Source organism: Carassius auratus, unplaced genomic scaffold (assembly GCF_003368295.1).
Source record: "Carassius auratus strain Wakin unplaced genomic scaffold, ASM336829v1 scaf_tig00006772, whole genome shotgun sequence".
Taxonomy (NCBI): Eukaryota; Metazoa; Chordata; class Actinopteri; order Cypriniformes; family Cyprinidae; genus Carassius; species Carassius auratus.
The window spans coordinates 363,287-381,418 of record NW_020523788.1 but is presented as its reverse complement, the minus strand read 5'-3'; the positions used below and the strand labels follow the sequence as shown (position 1 = coordinate 381,418).

Sequence of the window (18,132 nt, the reverse complement as noted above, 5' to 3'; positions counted from 1 at the left end):
TTTCATAGCTTTATCACTTTCAAGAGCCAGCATAAAATTAAAACTATCATAACTTATAAATCAAGCTTGCAATTCTTAGTACCAATAATGGTCACCAGAGGGAGCTATAGGATTACTTTTAAATAATTATTGTAGAAACTAGTATGATTTAAATCATTTATAGAAATCTTTAAAAAAAAAATGAATTGTATATATTTTACTGATAAAATGACCCTCACTTAATTAGAATAACAAGCTGAAGTATTGTGAACTGTATATTAGGAATAATTCTTTATAGGCTTTATGGACAGATACGTTTTGAGTGACTCTTGAAGGTTCAGCACCACATCCTCTTTTACCACTGTTTAAAGAATTAATCTTACAGAACAGGTGTGAATGAATTTTGGATAGCTTGAATGGTTTTGCCGTGATGATTTTTTGAAATAATAGTAAAAAAGGAACCAGTAAATGTCTTTTTATTTTTTTAAAGTGCAGCTTCTAAACACTTAAAAAAAAAAAATGTACACATAGAAGACCAGTCATTCTGAGGCATATTTCCTCAGAATGACTGGTCTCATGACCATAGTTTCATGACTATACAACACTGTATGGATGATAGAAAATTAAAAAAAAACTATCATACATCTGATGTCACTCAGTCCCACTGTCACTGTGGGTAATGTGTGTGTGTGTGTGTGTGTGTTAAGTGAATTAGGTGTGAAACTATCAGGGTGCATTTTGTCTCCAGCGCCAACATTTTACAGAACTGCCACTTTCCTGGAGTCTCCAGAATTACTCGGTGTCAGGCTCTGAGAGACTTAAGATTCCAAAAAATGATTTAATTAGAATACCATGAAGTATTGTGAAATACTATATATTAAGTCTTTATATATAGGCTTTATGAACAGATTAGAGTGACTCGTGAAGGACCAGCACCACCTCCTCTTGTTCGATGGTTTGAGGAATATATCTTCCAGAATCCAGGATTAAGATTTAGGAGCTCATTTTTATTCCACCTCCTTTCCTGAAAAGTCTGTCTTGCAGAATTGACTAAAAATTAATCTTCACATTAATTACTAATTATTTTGCAATTCTTTTTGTCAGTTCTTCTTGACCTGCTTTTTTCTTCTTCTTTTCTGACCTCATGACCCAGTCAGTATTTTTTGTACAATGGTCAAATCTTAACTTATCCATTTCTGTATTGCATTTGTGTTTGATATTTCTCATGGGTATTTCATAATTTTCGACCTTACAGTTTGAGTTAAAAGTCTATTTTAGCGCATTTCATCTGTAAAAGAAAACATGCCTAATAATTCTGCACACATGAATATAAGGAGTTTTTCTCTTCCAGCTTTCCTGGACTATTGTATAGCACTCATAAATGATTAAATAAAAAATAATGGTAGTTATTAAGATTTATATGGTTAGGAATTGGTAAAATGTGCTTGGAAAAAAATCACAATAAAACAATGTTTTAATGTTTAAGTTTGGAATATTAACTGACGTGAATGAATGCTATATAAATATTGTTCATGTTAACATAATGTTTATAAATGAAATCTTATTGTAAAGTGTTACTAAATATATATATATATATATATATATATATATATATATATATTGTTCTGTGAATGTGATTTTAAAGTCTAGATGATTCGGATTAACCCTTTAACTGCCATATCCTTTAAAACCTCACTGCCAGAGGGATATTGTGAATGCATGTGCCCGCTGGGCACAGTTTACCTGATGCCACCGTGGTGGCGATGGCATTGGTGGCTTGAGCCCGCCATCGCTGCTTGCAGCTATATTTATTATTAGGGCTCAAGCCCGAAGGGGCGAAGAGCCCTATTGTTCTTCTAAGGATTATTCTTGTTATTATTAGGGCTCAAGCCCGAAGGGGCGAAGAGCCCTATTGTTCTTCTAAGGATTATTCTTATTATTATTTTTTTTATTTTTTATTAAACCTTCCGGGGGTTTTTGGGGGCCTTAACATGCTCAAAAACTCTTGAAAATTGGCACACACATTGGAATCTGCGGCCATCAGGACGCCGCAGAGGCTTGGACCCGGGCGTGGCACAGGGGCTCTACAGCGCCCCCTGGAACACAGTCAGAAATCTTGAACCATAGCTCACACACACTTGCATATATTTATATGAAACTCAGTACACTTGTAGATCTCATTGAGCTGAACAACTTTCGCGCTTTATGTCATAGGCTCCGCCCAACAGGAAGTCAGCTATTCAGGGCTGTTTAAAAAAAGCATGCTCTGGAATTTGAAATACTCCTCTGAGGTTTTCAACCCGTTCGCCACGAAACTCGGTGAACATGATCTCAAGACATTGTGGATGAAAAATTGCGAGGGGATTTTTGATATCTCGAACGGTTTGCCCGTGGCGAGGCGTGGAACTTATGGCGAGAAATGAGAAACAGGAAATGTCTAATAACATCCACATACATTTCCTGAATTTGATCAAACTTCATGGGTTTGTTCGTTGTATGATACTGATTGTATATATGTGACTATTAAGAGTCAACGTTATAGCGCCACCAACTGGCAGCAGGAAGTGTGTCATTTTCCAAATGCTTTGAATTCAGCATCTTATTTTTACTCGATTTACTTAAAACTTCATCAGAATAATGACAAAACACGGCCGATGTAAATCTGTTGTGGGGATATTGATATCTGATATAGTGTTGCCATGGCAACGTGTCAAACTTGAATGTTCTGTTATGGTGAGTTTGAGGCAGACAACAAGCTCAGATTTACATGAAACTCAAAACACATATCAGTATTAGTGATAGCTAGACAATGGCAAAAGCTTTTAAAAGGGCGTGAAGGAGGCACTCTATAGCGCCACCTTTTGTCAAAAGTGGGGGGGTTAGTTTTAGCTACAGACACCAAACTTGGTACATAAATTGTTCTTCTCAAGACGGACAACTTTCTAATTCGCAGTCATAAGCTACGACCAACAGGAAGTTGGCTATTTTGACTTGAATATGGATTTTTGGGAATTTTCTTTTGTGAATTAATGCATACTCCTCCCAGGGGAAGTACACTATACACACCAAACTTTGTCTACATTAAGAAAAACCATTGAGGAACTTAAATTGCGAACGGATTTTGGTTAGCTTGGACGGTTTTGTCGTGGTGAATTTTTGAAATGACAGTAAAAAGGGAAACATTAATTGTCTTGTATGTTTAAATTGCAGTTTCCAAACACTTCAAAGCATTTTTTCATACAAAGATCAAATCATTCTGAGGAAATATGCATAGTTTCACGACTTTACAACACTGTATGGATAAAAGAAAATTAAAAAACTGTCAGACTTCTCAACTGACATGATCTCACTCTGGCCACCCTGTCTGTGTGAGGGAAGGGAGGGGGAGAGGGAGGGGGAGTGTGAGGGGGTTGGTGACTGTGACAGTGTGTGTGGACTGTAGGGAGGGGCTGTCTGGCAGAGAGAGAGAGAGAGAGACCTAATCATCCCTTTAATAATCAGGAAAAAAAAAATCTATATTTTAAATTGTTATTGTTTTTGTTGTTGCTAATGGTGGTGTTTTTTCCTTTCATTACAGGTTAAGAAATATCTTAGGCCTTATCCTTTTCTGACAGTTTTAGGGATTTAAAAACATCCTAAGAATCCTTATTTGTGCTGCAAATAACAATTTCAAACTCATTTGATACTGACCTATGACAACCTGTGACGTGACATGACATTAATTAATCTCATGGATGTAACAGTAAAACTCTTCAACTGACAGATAAAGCTACAATGCAAGCAAAACTATTTCACAAATGCTTATAGGTCATTAAAATCATTACAAAACACTAATAATTTATTTAAGGATTTGGTAACACTGTAAAATAATGTCTAATTTGTTAAAATTAGTAAATGCATTGGTAACACTTTATAATAACTGCACTCACTAGCTAAGCATTAGTAAATAGTTCATGATTATAAAGCCTTTTCCCTTAATAATAGTCATTATTAAGCAGTAATACATCTATAAATAAATTGTTCTTGGTTTAAAAGCACATATATTACAAAGGAGATTAAAGTCTCAGTTGTCTTATAAAATAAATGAATAAACACAACCCAGTTTGATTCAGAATTCAGAAATATTTATTTCAAGATGCAATAAAAGGAAACTGTACACTTGAATAGGTTTTGAGCGATTCATGAAGGACTAGCATCACCTTCTCTTGTACGATGGTTTGAGGAATATATCTTCCAGATAGTACTGCTGCTCCCTATATGCAGAGTATGCAGTCTTCGTAGGGCACCAACTCCCAGAGGGGGCACCATCCCAGTTGCTCAAAAAAAAAAAAAAAATATGCGCCATTCTCTCATCTGTGCTCGCGACCGCTCACACCTCATGTTTGCAGCTGAATGTTCGTAATTGATGGATGGACATCTATGCCTGGCTATAGGACATCAGCAATCCGGCACAGAGAAAAGAAATCTAAAGAAAAAAAACAGGCATAAAGCTGTCTTGACATTGGACATTCGAGAGTCTCAAATTTAGGGCCGGTCTCTAAAGTTACATGTGATATTGTTATACACTTTTCTAACGTCAGTAGCATTTGAAGAGAATGACTTACAGTCATAAAAACAACTGTAATTTTTCATCTAGGTGACAGCTATAATGCACAATTAATTTGAATGTTTCATATTTATTACAACAAACTGTAAGTCATATGTAAATTATGCTACTTTTTCACATGGGCTCAAATGCAAATTTGAAGCTCAATAGCATTTGAGAAGAAAGACTTGCAGTCATAAAACAATTGTAATGTGTTCATATAGGTGTCAGCTACAATGCACACCTTATACATTTTTTATAAATATAAAAATAAAGTGTTACTAAAGTTATATATATATTGTTCTGTGTATGTGATTTCAAAGTCTAGATTGGTCGGATTAACACTTTAACTGCCGCATCCCTTAAAACTTGATTGTCAGAGGGTTACTGTAAATTCTTATGCCCGCTGGGCACAGTTTTCCCGATGCCACCGGGGTGGTGTTGCACTGATGGCTTGAGCCCGACATCGCTGCTTGCAGCTATATTTATTATTATTATTTTTATTTTTTATTAAACCTTCCGGGGGTTTTTGGGGGCCTTAACATGCTCAAAAACTCTTGAAAATTGGCACACACATTGGAATCTGCGGCCATCAGGACGCCGCAGAGGCTGGGACCCGGGCGTGGCACAGGGGCTCTACAGCGCCCCCTGGAACACAGTCAGAAATCTTGAACCATAGCTCACACACACTTGCATGTATTTATATGAAACTCAGTAGACTTATAGATCTCATTGAGCTGAACAACTTTCACACTTTATGTCATAGGCTCCGCCCAACAGGAAATCAGCTATTCAGGGCTGTTTAAAAAAAGCATGCTCTGGAATTTGAAATACTCCTCTGAGGTTTTCAACCCGTTCGCCACGAAACTCGGTGAACATGATCTCAAGACATTGAGGATGAAAAATTGCGAGGGGATTTTTGATATCTCGAACGGTTTGCCCGTGGCGAGGCGTGGAACTTATGGCGAGAAATGAGAAACAGGAAATGTCTAATAACATCCACATACATTTCCTGAATTTGATCAAACTTCATGGGTTTGTTCGTTGTATGATACCGATTGTATATATGTGACTATTAAGAGTCAACGTTATAGCGCCACCAACTGGCAGCAGGAAGTGTGTCATTTTCCAAATGCTTTGAATTCAGCATCTTATTTTTACTCGATTTGCTTAAAACTTCATCAGAATAATGACAAAACACGGCCGATGAAAATCTGTTGTGGGGATATTGATATCTGATATAGTGTTGCCATGGCAACGTGTCAAACTTGAATATTCTGTTATGGTGATTTTGAGGCAGATAACAACCTCAGATTTACATGAAACTCAAAACACATATCAGTATTAGTGATAGCTAGACAATGGCAAAAGCTTTTAAAAGGGCGTGAATGAGGCACTCTATAGCGCCACCTTTTGTCAAAAGTGGGGGGGTTAGTTTTAGCTACAGACACCAAACTTGGTACATAAATTGTTCTTATCAAGACGGACAACTTTCTAATTCACAGTTATCAGCTACGACCAACAGGAAGTCGGCTATTTTGATTTTAATGTGTATTTTTTGAGATTTTACAGTTGTGAATTAATGAATACTCCTCACAGGGGAAGTACACTATACACACCAAACTTTGTCTACATGAAGAAAAAACATCGAGGAACTTAAATTGCGAACAGATTTTGGTTAGCTTGAACGGTTTTGTCGTGGTGATTTTTTGAAATGACAGTAAAAAAGGGAAACATTAATTGTCTTGTATTTTTAAATTGCAGCTTCCAAACACTTCAAAGCATTTTTTCATACAGATATCAAATCATTCTGAGGAAATATGCATAGTTTCACGACTTTACAACACTGTATGGGTAAAAGAAAATGTGAAAACTGTCAGACTTCTCAACTGACATGATCTCACTCTGGCCACTCTGTCTGTGTGAGGAAAGGGAGGGGGAGAGGGAGGGGGAGTGTGAGGGGGTTGGTGACTGTGAATTTTTGTGACTGACAGTGTGTGTGGACTGTAGGGAGGGGCTGTCTGGCAGAGAGAGAGAGAGAGAGAGAGAGACCTAATCATCCCTTTAATAATCAGGAAAAAAATATCTGTATTTTAAATTGTTATTGTTTTTGTTGTTGCTAATGGTGGCGTTTTTTTCCTTTCATTACAGGTTAAGAAATCTCTTAGGCCTTATCCTTTTCTGGCAGTTTTAGGGATTTAAAAACATCCTAAGAATCCTTATTTATGCTGCAAATAATAATTTAAAACTCATTTGATACTGACCTATGACAAACTGTGACGTGACATGACATTTATTAATCTCATGGATGTAACAGTAAAACTCTTAAACTGACAGATAAAGCTGCAATGCAAGCAAAACTATTTCACAAATGCTTATAGGTTATTAAAATCATTACAAAACACTAATAAATTATTTAAGGATTTGGTAACACTGTAAAATAATGTCTAATTTGTTAACATTAGTAAATGCATTGGTAACACTTTATAATAATGGCACTCATTAGCTAAGCATTAGTAAATAGTTCATGATTATAAAGCCTTTTCGCTTAATAATAGTCATTATAAAGCAGTAATAAATCTATAAATAAATTGTTCTTGGTTTAAAAGCACATATATTACAAAGGAGATTAAAGTCTCAGTTGTCTCATAAAATAAATAAATAAATAAACACAACCCAGTTTGATTCAGAATTCAGAAATATTTATTTCAAGATGCAATAAAAGGAAACTGTACACTTAAATAGCTTTTGAGCGATTCTTGAAGGACTAGCATCACCACTTCTTGTACGATGGTTTGAGGAATATATCTTCCAGATAGTACCGCCGCTCCCTATATGCAGAGTATGCAGTATTCGCAGGGCACCAAATCCCAGAAGGGGCACCATCCCAGTTGCTCAAAAAAAAAAAAAAAAAAAGAAAAAAAACATGCGCCATTCTCCCATCCGCGCTCGTGACAGATCACACCACATGTTTGCGGCTGAATGTTTGTAATTGATGGATGGACATCTATGCCTGGGTATAGGACATCAGCAATCCGGCACAGAGAAAAGAAAACTAAAGAAAGAAAAAAAAAAACAGGCATAAAGCTGTCTTGACATTGGACATTCGAGAGTCTCAAATTTAGGGACGGTCTCTAAAGTTACATGTGATATTGTTATACACTTTTCTAACGTCAGTCGCATTTGAAGAGAATGACTTTCAAAAACAACTGTAATTGTTCATCTAGGTGACAGCTATAATGCACAATTAATTTGAATGTTTGATATTTATTACAACAAACTGTAAGTCATATGTAAATTATGCTACTATTTCACATGGGCTCAAATGCAAATTTGAAGCTCAATAGCATTTGAGAAGAAAGACTTGCAGTCACAAAACAATTGTAATGTGTTCATATAGGTGATGGCTATAATGCACACCTTATAAATTTTTTATAAATATAAAAATAATGTGTTACTAAAGTTATATATATTGTTCTGTGTATGTGATTTCAAAGTCTAGATTGGTCGGATTAACCCTTTAACTGCCACATCCCTTAAAATTGTATTGTCAGAGGGTTACTGTAAATGCTTATGCCCGCTGGGCACAGTTTTCCTGATGCCACCGGGGTAGCGTTGCATTGATGGCTTGAGCCCGACATCGCTGCTTGCAGCTATATTTATTATTTATTATTATTATTTTTCTTCAAGGTTTCGGGGGCTTTTGGGGCCCTTAACATGCTTAAAAAGTCTTGAAAATTGGCACACACATTGGAACATGCGGCCATTAGGGCCGGGCAGAGACTGATACACGGGTGTGGCACAGGGGCTCTACAGCGCCCCCTGGAATATGGAGGGCCATATATCATACATACTTGTACGTAGATGTACGAAACTCGGTACACGTATAGAACTCATCAATACAAACAACTTTCGCATTGCATATCATAGGCTCCGCCCAACAGGAAGTTGGCTATTTGGGGTTTATTATTCTTATTTGTCGTCAAAGTTGTGGGGGCTTTTGGGGTCCTTAACATACTCAAAAACTCTTGAAAGTTTGCGCACACTTTGGAATCTGTGGCCTTAAGGAGCCTGCAGAGGCTGGGACCTGGGCGTGGCACAGGGGCTCTACAGCGCCCCCTGGAACACAGTCATAAATGTTGATGTATAGCTCACACATACTTGCACGTATTAATATGAATCTCAGTACACATTTAGATCTCATCGTGCCGAACAACTTGCGTATTGCATGTTATAGGCTCCGCCCAACAGGAAGTCAGCTATTTAGAGTTATGTAAAAAGCATATGCTCTGGAATTTGAAATACTTGTCATAGGTTTTTTACTCGATTGCCGCCAAACTCGGTCAACATGATCTCAAGACAATGGGGATGAAAAATTGCCAGGGGTTTTTTGATATCTCAAACGGTTTGCTCGTGGCGAGGCGTTGAAATTATGGCGAGAAATGAGAAACAGGAAGTGTCTAATACCATCCACATACATTTCCTAATTTTAATCAAACTTCATCAGATTATTCATTGTATTAAGTCGATCGCATATATGTGACTATTAGGAGTCAAGGTTATAGCGCCACCAACTGGCAGCAGGAAGTGTGTCATTTTCAAAATGCTTTGAATGCAGCATCTTATCTTTACTTGATTTGCTTCAAACTTCATCAGAATAGTGTTAAAACACATCAATATCCCCCCAGCAGATTTATATTGGCTGTCTAAAAATATTGTTGCCGTGGCAACATGTCAAACTGGAATACTTCTCAGGTGATTTTGAGGCATATAACATGCTTAGAATTTAATCAAACTCAGAACACATATCAGTATTAGTGACAGATAGACACTGGCAAAAGTTCATAAGAGGGCGTGGAAGAGGCACTCTATAGCGCCACCTTTTGTCAAAAGTGGGGGGGTTAGTTTTAGCTACAGACACCAAACTCAGTACAAAAATTGTTCTTATCAAGACGGACAACTTTCTAATTCACAGTCATCAGCTACGACCAACAGGAAGTCGGCTATTTTGATTTGAATGTGGATTGTTTTTTACATTTCGCTGTGAATTAATGCATACTGCTCAGAGGAGAGTAACACTATACACACCAAACTTTGTCTACATGTTGAAAAAACATTGAGGAATTGAAATTGTGAATGGGTTTTGGATAGCGTGGATGGTTTTGCCGTGGTGATTTTTTTAAATGACAGTAAAAATGGAATTATTAATTTTCCTGCATTTTTAAATTCCAAAGACTTCAAAACCTTTTTTCATACAGAAAAAAAAGTCATTCTGAGGAAATATGCATAGTTTCATGACTTTACAACACTGTATGGATAACAGAAAATTAAAAAACTGTCAGACATCTCATCTCACTCTGTCCCTCTGTTTGAGTGTGTGTGCTTAGACTTCCATTGTCTGAGAGAAAATGCGCCCCTACAGGTGCAGTTACCGGACTAAAAAAGGGAGGAGACTCTCTTTTGGTTTCACTTTTAAATCGGTTAAACACAATTGTTTAATCTGTAACTTCACAAAATCCCACCACTGCTGTAATGTCAAAAAAGAGGATTTTATAGCTTTAGCATTTATCCAGAACGCTTTAGAAGCTTCTCTAAAAAGAGAGTCACATAGCAGGCTATTATTAAAATGCCAATAGGCACTTTTTGATTTGACACGATTTTTTGCCATAACACATTTGACCAAATTATGGTCAGAAAAACATACAGGAAATATTGAGCATTCTCTAAACATACTCGATTGGTGTTTGAAACCATAAAATCTGTCAAGCCTTGCCAATGACACCTGACCGTCATGAACATGAGCCCATGTATACGGTCTCTGTGTGTAATGAAAGTTTCTCCAAACATCAAAAATACTATGAGACTTTATTAGTTGAGTAAACCTCTTTCTTGATTGCTTGTGTGGTTCAACATGATTCCTATCCAAAGCATTTTCAGTACAATTGAAGTCTCCTCCCAACAATAAAAAAATCATCAGTATTACAATCATTTAAAACATTGTCTAATGTATTCAGAAAAATCATTCTTTCCAGTGCCACAGTTGGGGTATATACACATACAAAAACAAAAGAAACATTTTCAAATGAAGCTTTAACTTTCAACACCCTTCCTTTAATTACTTCTTCAACATTATAAAAGTGTGGAATAACATTTTTTAAAATAACACAGCAACTCCCCCACTTAGAGAGGTATAATGGCTTTTATAATGGTACTTTTAAGAAAGTCCTTATGTCATCAACAGTGTACGTTTGGCTGGAGAAGCCACTTTGAGGCAGACTGGCACTAAAACTACACTCTGAGATATCACTTCCACTGTCAGTGTCAGTCTGACTCACACTGACGTTATCCGCTTTTTTTGCTTGTCAGTTTTCTTTTTTGGGGAGTTTTAAAAAAACACCCTTCATCCTAACACGGAGACATCGATTAATGGATTTACCAATTCAATTGCCATATCCTTATTTTCGCCATTACTGCTTTCCGACTCGTCAGATTCACATTCAATTTCTTTTTCAACAGAGGAGTTTTTGATTGCTTCAGCTCCGTCTGTAATTAATCCATTTTTAACAACATTGCTACTTTCTAAACTCTCAGGACGGTTATGTGCATTTTCTAAAACAGCAACTGGTGCTTTGCTCGGACCCGGCATTTCAGCGTCACGTTCCCTAACGACATTCTGCACTTCAGTCACATTATCAGAAACAACAATTGATACGTTCGGTTCGTTCACTTTTTTTGGACAGGCACGGATGAGATGTCCATTATCTCCGCACGCATAACACCTCATTGTGTTTGTTGAGGCATATATGACATAATTAAAATCCTCATGACGAAAGTTGAGAGTCAAATCGAGTTCATCAGTATTATCTTTCAAAACCATATACACGAATCGCCTGAAAGACACAACATGTTTCAAAATCGAAGACTTGCTTCCGATTGGAATTATCTTTATTGGAGATATCAGTTTTCCATACCTGGCGAGCATTCCAGCCAAAGTGTCATTTTTGATAAACGGCGGCACGTTTGATAGCGTGACCTTCTTTGAAGGGGTAGAAAGGGGAAGCACTGACGTAAAAATGCCACCAATCTCAACACCGCTCTCTACTACCAAATTTGCCAGGTCTATTGTCTTAAGAAAAATGACAATAGCATTGTTCATCCGTGAAGCTGACAGAATATTCTCATGTCCAGCTAAAGCAGCCACCGCTAAAACACACTCTTCTAAATTAGCAGTAGTATCAATTTTCACTCTGTGGCGCCTCGTTAAAAACTCCAAACTCCCTGCACCTGGAGCAGCCATGCTCCCATTACACCGACTGGGAGCGGAAAAACCTCCCTTAAACCATCACCTCCTTTGACTATCTTTACCACAAAACACAATTTACACTGACACAGTTAAAGAAGATAGGTAAAGGTAGAAAAAGAAGTTTTCAAACACTCGTACCTCACACCGCAATCAAACGCTCCACATCCACGCTCCACGCTCACACCCACTCTACGCATGCGAGAGAGAGTGTGTGTGTGTGTGTGTGAGAGAGAGAGAGAGTGTGTGTGTGATAGAGAGAGAGTGTGTGTGTGTGTGTGTGTGAGAGAGGGAGTGTGTGTGTGTGTGTGAGAGAGAGAGATAGAGAGAGAGTGTGTGTGTGAGAGATTTTTTTTTAGAGATTTTTAACCCATACTTTTATTATAACAATACCAAAAAAAACCATCAAACCATTATCACACAACCATTTAACACATCAAAAAACTAAAAATTAAATCCCCCTCAAACACAGTACAAAAAATCTCATTAAAACACCACTGCAATACAAAAGTTTCCAAATCCTGCATCTCTTTATAATATTTAAACTCATCCGAGATCCTGGACCTAATAAATGCCTTAAACAACAGTTCACCATCTTGGCCATGTATATTATTAATCCTGTTTCTTCTTGAAATATACATGGCCATTTTTGCCTGGCCAACCATAAAGTTAATCAACTGCCATTTAAATCTTTGATTGCGGTTGTATCCTGCCCCATAAATGAAAGCCTTAGGGGTGAAAGTTTCCTTAAAACCTATAAACAATTGTTTTAATAGTGCAAAAAGGGATTTTAGCCTACTACATTCGAGAAAACAATGAAAAATTGTTTCTCTTAAAGGCTATGTTGCAGGTTTTTTTTTTTTTTCTTTTCTGGCAATTTTCTAGTTCGTAATAAACATTTAAACAGTTATCCATTGTATTTGATGTTGTAGGGTATTACAAAAAAGAAATATAATAAGGAAAAGTAGGTGAAATCTTAGCGGTTAGCTACAGGTTAGCAATGAATCTTGTTTCTCCCACAATGCATTGCATGACGTCACATGAGGTACTCGCTTTTGGACGACAAACGAAAGCCCGCCTTAATACCATTGAGAGAGTGAGACGAGTAGTGAGAGTAGTAGCTAGTGAAAGAGATCGATAGATTGATAGATAAATAGATAGATACATAGATAGATATCATAGCATAAATATATAGTCAGAGATAGCATAGCATAAAAGATAGCTTAGAGAAAGAGTAGAGAATAAGTAGACAACATGGTTTATTACTGTGTTTGTGGCGGGTGCAAGAACTCCAGCAAAACTGGACATAGGGTCCATTGTTTCCCCAAGGACAAAGGGATCTTCCGAAGCTGGGTGCAATTTGTCAAGATTAGGCGGGCAGATTTTTCAGCTAGCTCTGTCACCGCCTACTCGAGAATATGCAGCGCGCATTTCAAGGAGGAGGATTACCACTCAGGGGATGCCAAGATGGTCGCACTTTCTTTAAAAAGTATGAGGATGGCTAAGTTAATTCCTACCGCCGTGCCGTCTGTGAATGCAAACCTCTCTGCTTGTCCTGTCCCGAGGTCGAGAGACACCGTCTGCCGCAAGCGATATATTGCCACGGTAAGCATCATGCTAACGTTAATGTTTACAAGCTGCGTTTTAGCTAGCTCTGTTTGTATTTTGCATAACGTGTTCCCTTTGACACAGCCTCCACTACAAGCATGATCATTCTGAAATTAGAAAAGCATATTTCGTGATTCACGAATATGAGCCAAAACAAAATTGCCCTGAAGTAAATGTCCATAATATGGACATCGGGAATCGTCATCGGCAATCGCCTTTCACAATAGTGTGTTTGCGTTTTGTGTTAGACTGCTACGGTTCTCTTTCACATATATTTGACCGTGACCGTGTAGTGGAAGCTAAACGCAAGTAAACACAGTTTACCCACCTCTGAAATATCAGAAACAGTTTATCCACTTTTCACTTCAAAGTTTAGCTACCTCTCAGTAAATTCACTAACGTTACCTCATAGAGTTTATGCATCACATGTACTCTAGACATTTATAACCACTTATTATATTTGTTTTGGCAAGATGATGACAGATACCTCACAGCAGGAGACCGTGGACAGTGTAGACACTGTGGAGAGTGTCGATCCTGGCGATCAGCCCTTGTCCTCCTCCACTTCTGACGCTGTGACACAGTGTTATTTGAAGCCCCCCCGATGGTCTCGCGGTAAGTCTTGGGTATTTTAAGTGGTAGATATTCTGTCTAAATCATTGCCAGTATCTATGCAAGCAGTACATTCCCATACACATTGATTAAATTAATACATAGCCTACACCAAAATATAGCCGCTTGGATTTGCTATGATTGTCACATGTTTGGGTATGTTTACTGCCTCTCCACAGCTGTGCAGGTTAACCTGAAGCCCAAGATGGTCAGCGTGGGTACACAGACGTCTTTCAGCCCACAAACCTCCACTCCCCTCGCTAGTCCTGAACAGACAGATGATGATGATGATGATAATGCATCTGTCGTTAGTGACTTATCGTGGGTGCCCGAAGAGCCGATGCATGAGGAGGACTTGTTTGATGAGGAGCCACCTTACGCGTGTGACCCCCACCACAAGTGAGATAATTTAAAACCAACATAGACCATTTTGAATGCTCATTTTATTGTGTACTGTAGCTTTGGTAGTTTGAATGACACCTCCCTCCCTCCCTAATTTTTTGTTGTTGTAGTGGCATTGACAAATTCATTGTTTGCCAAGAGGAGCTGATGGGCCTTTTTGCCATCTGTCCGGCCTGTTGTGAGAGGTCAGATAGTAGCATCGTGCAGCAGGAAGGAACTTTTGTTAAGATCAAGCAGGTACGGTTTTGTTTGCGCAGCAGGCCATCTGGTTAGAAAATCAGAATATCTAATTACAATCTGATAGCTCTGACTGTTTTGCCAGATAATTTACAATGTATGTACCAGGCTGGCTTTAGTCTGTTGGTTTGTGATGGCATCATATTTGAGTGTTATACTGTATTGGTCATGTGTGTTTCATTGGAAACATGAAACCAGTAATGTACAGTACTTAATCTATATTCAATCCTGATATACTGTTGATTACTCTTTTTCTTTTTTTTTACATATCTAGGTCTGTGCATCATGTGGCTACCACCGTTTCTGGCAAAACCAACCAATGCTCCACAGGAACATGCCGACCTGCAACCTCCTGTTAAGTGGGGCCATTCATTTCACTGGATGTTTGGCCACCCAGACATTAAGAATGTTGACTCTGTTTGGCCTGCAGTGCATCAGTGCGAGCAGTTTCTTTCGCCATCAGCGCCGCTACACTATCCCTGTAATCGTTCAGGCCTGGCAAAATGATCAAGCAAAGAATTTTAGTGACCTACGGGCAATGGATGGTGGGCTAGTTCTTGCTGGTGACTGCAGGTAAACCAGTGTGAGAGCTCATAGACCAGTTGCATGTTTTGATTTTGTTATTTGTTATCATGTAAGGTGGCTTTAGTTGGCATTTGCAGATGACATAGTGGATTGTCTTTACAGACCTTTTTTTTTAAAAACTTGAAACATGATTCAAATTTGTAATTAATTCCAGGTCAGATTCTCCTGGGCACTGCGCGAAGTATGGATCCTACTCTCTGATAGAGGACAGAGTGAACAAGGTGGTGGATGTTCAGCTTGTTCAGGTAAACCTGATGTTATTAGACAAAGAAATGAACTCTGCAATTTGGTAAACTGATGGTATCTTAATATAACATCTTTCCACTAGTACAACGATGCATAGAGCTTTATTGTGTATTGCCTAACTAGAGTACAGTGTATCATAATACCTGGACCATCAACGCGTCGGTTCATCCACGCCTCCTTCAACACCACCAGCATTCTACACTTACACTGTTGTGTCATGTTGCAGAGCTCAGAGGTCCCCAACAGCTCATGGTGTGAGCTTGAAGGGCTCAAGCGCAGTGTTGACCTGCTGAGGGGAAAGGACCTGCATTTGGCAACGCTGATCACGGACCGTCATCGCCAGGTATTTACAATAAAAATGCAGTATAGAATGTAAATATCTGAATTGCATTGAAGCTGGATGTTTGTGGTTTGCTGATGCACTGAGGGCCACACAGGTCAATCATCCACAAAAGTTTGTTTATTTCTCCTTAGGTTGCCAAATGGGTGAGAGAGGAGCTGAGCCCTGAAGGCACACGGCATTATTTTGATGTGTGGCACATTGCCAAAAGTATGTATTCATTGTTGGAACCTTGAAGCAGTTTTTGTTATTGCATATCAATTAATACCATTTGTTCTAAAACAGGTCTGGGGAAGGCATTGGATGCAGCTTCAAAAGAGTGTGACCAACTACAGTTGTGGAGGCCTGCTATAGTGATTCACCTCTATTGGACTGCAGCCTCAACCCCAGATGGCAACCCAGCGGTCATGGAGGCCAAATGGAGAAGTTTAGTCAACCACATCCAGGACATTCATGACCATGACACCCCTGCCTTCTCCAGTTGTGCCCATGGCCCTCTAGACGGGGATCAGCGCAACAAAGAGTGGTTGGACCCAGGTACAGTACACACAGTATGTGGTATTATGCACGCTCTACAGTTTTGTTGTATTTGCTGTCTGAGTGATTGTTTGGATGCTTTGACATGTGACCTTTGTGATGAAATGTTTTCATTCACTGGCAATCTCATAACATTTTGTTTACTGTTTATGTTTGCTATAATTCATATGTGTATCTGTCTGCCTCCCTGTCTTGGTCTTTGCAGGCTCATTGGCAGCAGTAAAGTTGGAGAACATAATCATGAGGACTGCCTTACTGAAGGATGTTCGACAGCTGTCTCCACAGCACCAGACCTTCTCCCTTGAGGCTTACCACTCCCTCATCTTGCACTTCGCGCCCAAGCACACAGGGTTTTCATACCTTGGGATGTATAGCAGGTCAGTGCTATCCAATGGAATAATACTGCCAATTATTATGCCGTTTATAGTAATAATAGTACCTATTATCATGCCTATTGTAGTATTTTGTCATGCATACACAAAGTTAAAAAAATTCTCAAATGTGTTATTTTGTAGGCTTCTCTTAGCGGCGCTGCATTATAATCACAATGCCAACCGTGAGACAGCACGGAGAAGTGATGGGACGGAGAAGTACTGCGTGCGGTATCCGCGCTTCAGAAAAGGTGCCCATGTGGTGCTTCCCATCAAAGAGGCAGCCTCATACGGTAAGCAGTGTCATGCAGTTCTATCATATTTTGAGATGGTGCAAGAGACATCTGTGATCAGTGGCAATGATCTTTATACAGTATTATTATTATTATGTCTGCAGGTTATGCAACATCATTAATGAAGGCCCTTCGGGAAAGCTACACCAATTCACCTTCAGCTCTTCGAGAGGTTAGCGACAATTTATCCTCCGATGCACCTGCCCCCATCGCCAAATCCTTCGAACAGGTTCCGAAGGAGGAGGCCGTCAGCCTCTACCTAGCCCGGCAGTCACGTTACAAAAAAACCTAATTTCACATTATTATTTTTTTTCCACAGACAAGTCCAATGATTTAGTTGTAAGTATTTATTTTAGTTAGTTATCTTCTTTCCCTCTGTCCATGTCATCTAATTTGGTGGTGGCTTCCTGCATGCTGCATGGTTTGTTTTTTCTTTGTGTGCTGTTGCTTTGGTTTTACTTTGCACAAAATTATTACTTTTTTCCATCTTTGTAAGTGGCAATAATTGTCGCTGTACCCCATTCAAGGGGTCCTGCATGCCGCATGTCTGCTCCTCTGCCTGTTATTTGCATGAAATTTGTTGTATGTAATTCAAAATAATTTACCAATCATTTTACCTGTGCCTTGTCAACCTCTGTGTGCAGTGTTGTCTGGGCTCACTGTGTGTCTGCTTGATGTGCTTTTGCGTGTGTGTGTGTGTGTGTGTGTGTGAGAGAAACAAAAGAAACTGTGCAAACGTTTCAGGTCAGTAATCTTCGTCCTTGTTCAGTAAATGTTCAGTAACCGTTAAAAGCAATGCCAATAAACTGTGTTTTCTTATCAAAATTCATGTGTTCTGTGTGCTTTATAACATTTTAAGGGCAATTGGGGGATCACAACAGAATAAGCAATTATTTTTATTCATTTTCATCCAAACGAGGCCATTGAAAGCCCTTATAGGTCTGGTCACCACTTTGAAATTTTTGTCTGATGGTTGAAACAACACAAGAGGGTAGAGGCTTCCTTATACTCCTGCCTAAAACTCCATAAGCCCAGCG

The 18,132-nt window shown here is 38.7% G+C and overlaps 1 protein-coding gene across 2 annotated transcripts; it reads left to right on the top strand.

Annotated features, from left to right (window-relative positions):
• The first annotated feature begins 12,719 nt into the window (after window positions 1-12,719).
• Window positions 12,720-17,920, top strand: LOC113071285 (uncharacterized). Of its 2 annotated transcripts, XM_026244652.1 has the most exons (13): window positions 12,721-13,469; window positions 13,946-14,087; window positions 14,264-14,483; window positions 14,597-14,723; window positions 14,998-15,296; window positions 15,463-15,553; window positions 15,781-15,897; window positions 16,029-16,104; window positions 16,180-16,431; window positions 16,637-16,808; window positions 16,947-17,095; window positions 17,200-17,267; window positions 17,415-17,920. In XM_026244652.1, the coding sequence occupies exons 1-13, from the start codon at window positions 13,119-13,121 to the stop codon at window positions 17,430-17,432; spliced, it is 2,082 nt and encodes a 693-aa protein (XP_026100437.1). In that variant the 5' UTR covers window positions 12,721-13,118; the 3' UTR covers window positions 17,433-17,920. The 2 variants fall into 2 exon arrangements, with proteins under 2 accessions (XP_026100436.1, XP_026100437.1); XM_026244651.1 differs by having other exon boundaries at window positions 12,720-13,469; window positions 17,200-17,920.
• The last annotated feature ends 212 nt before the right edge of the window (window positions 17,921-18,132 follow it).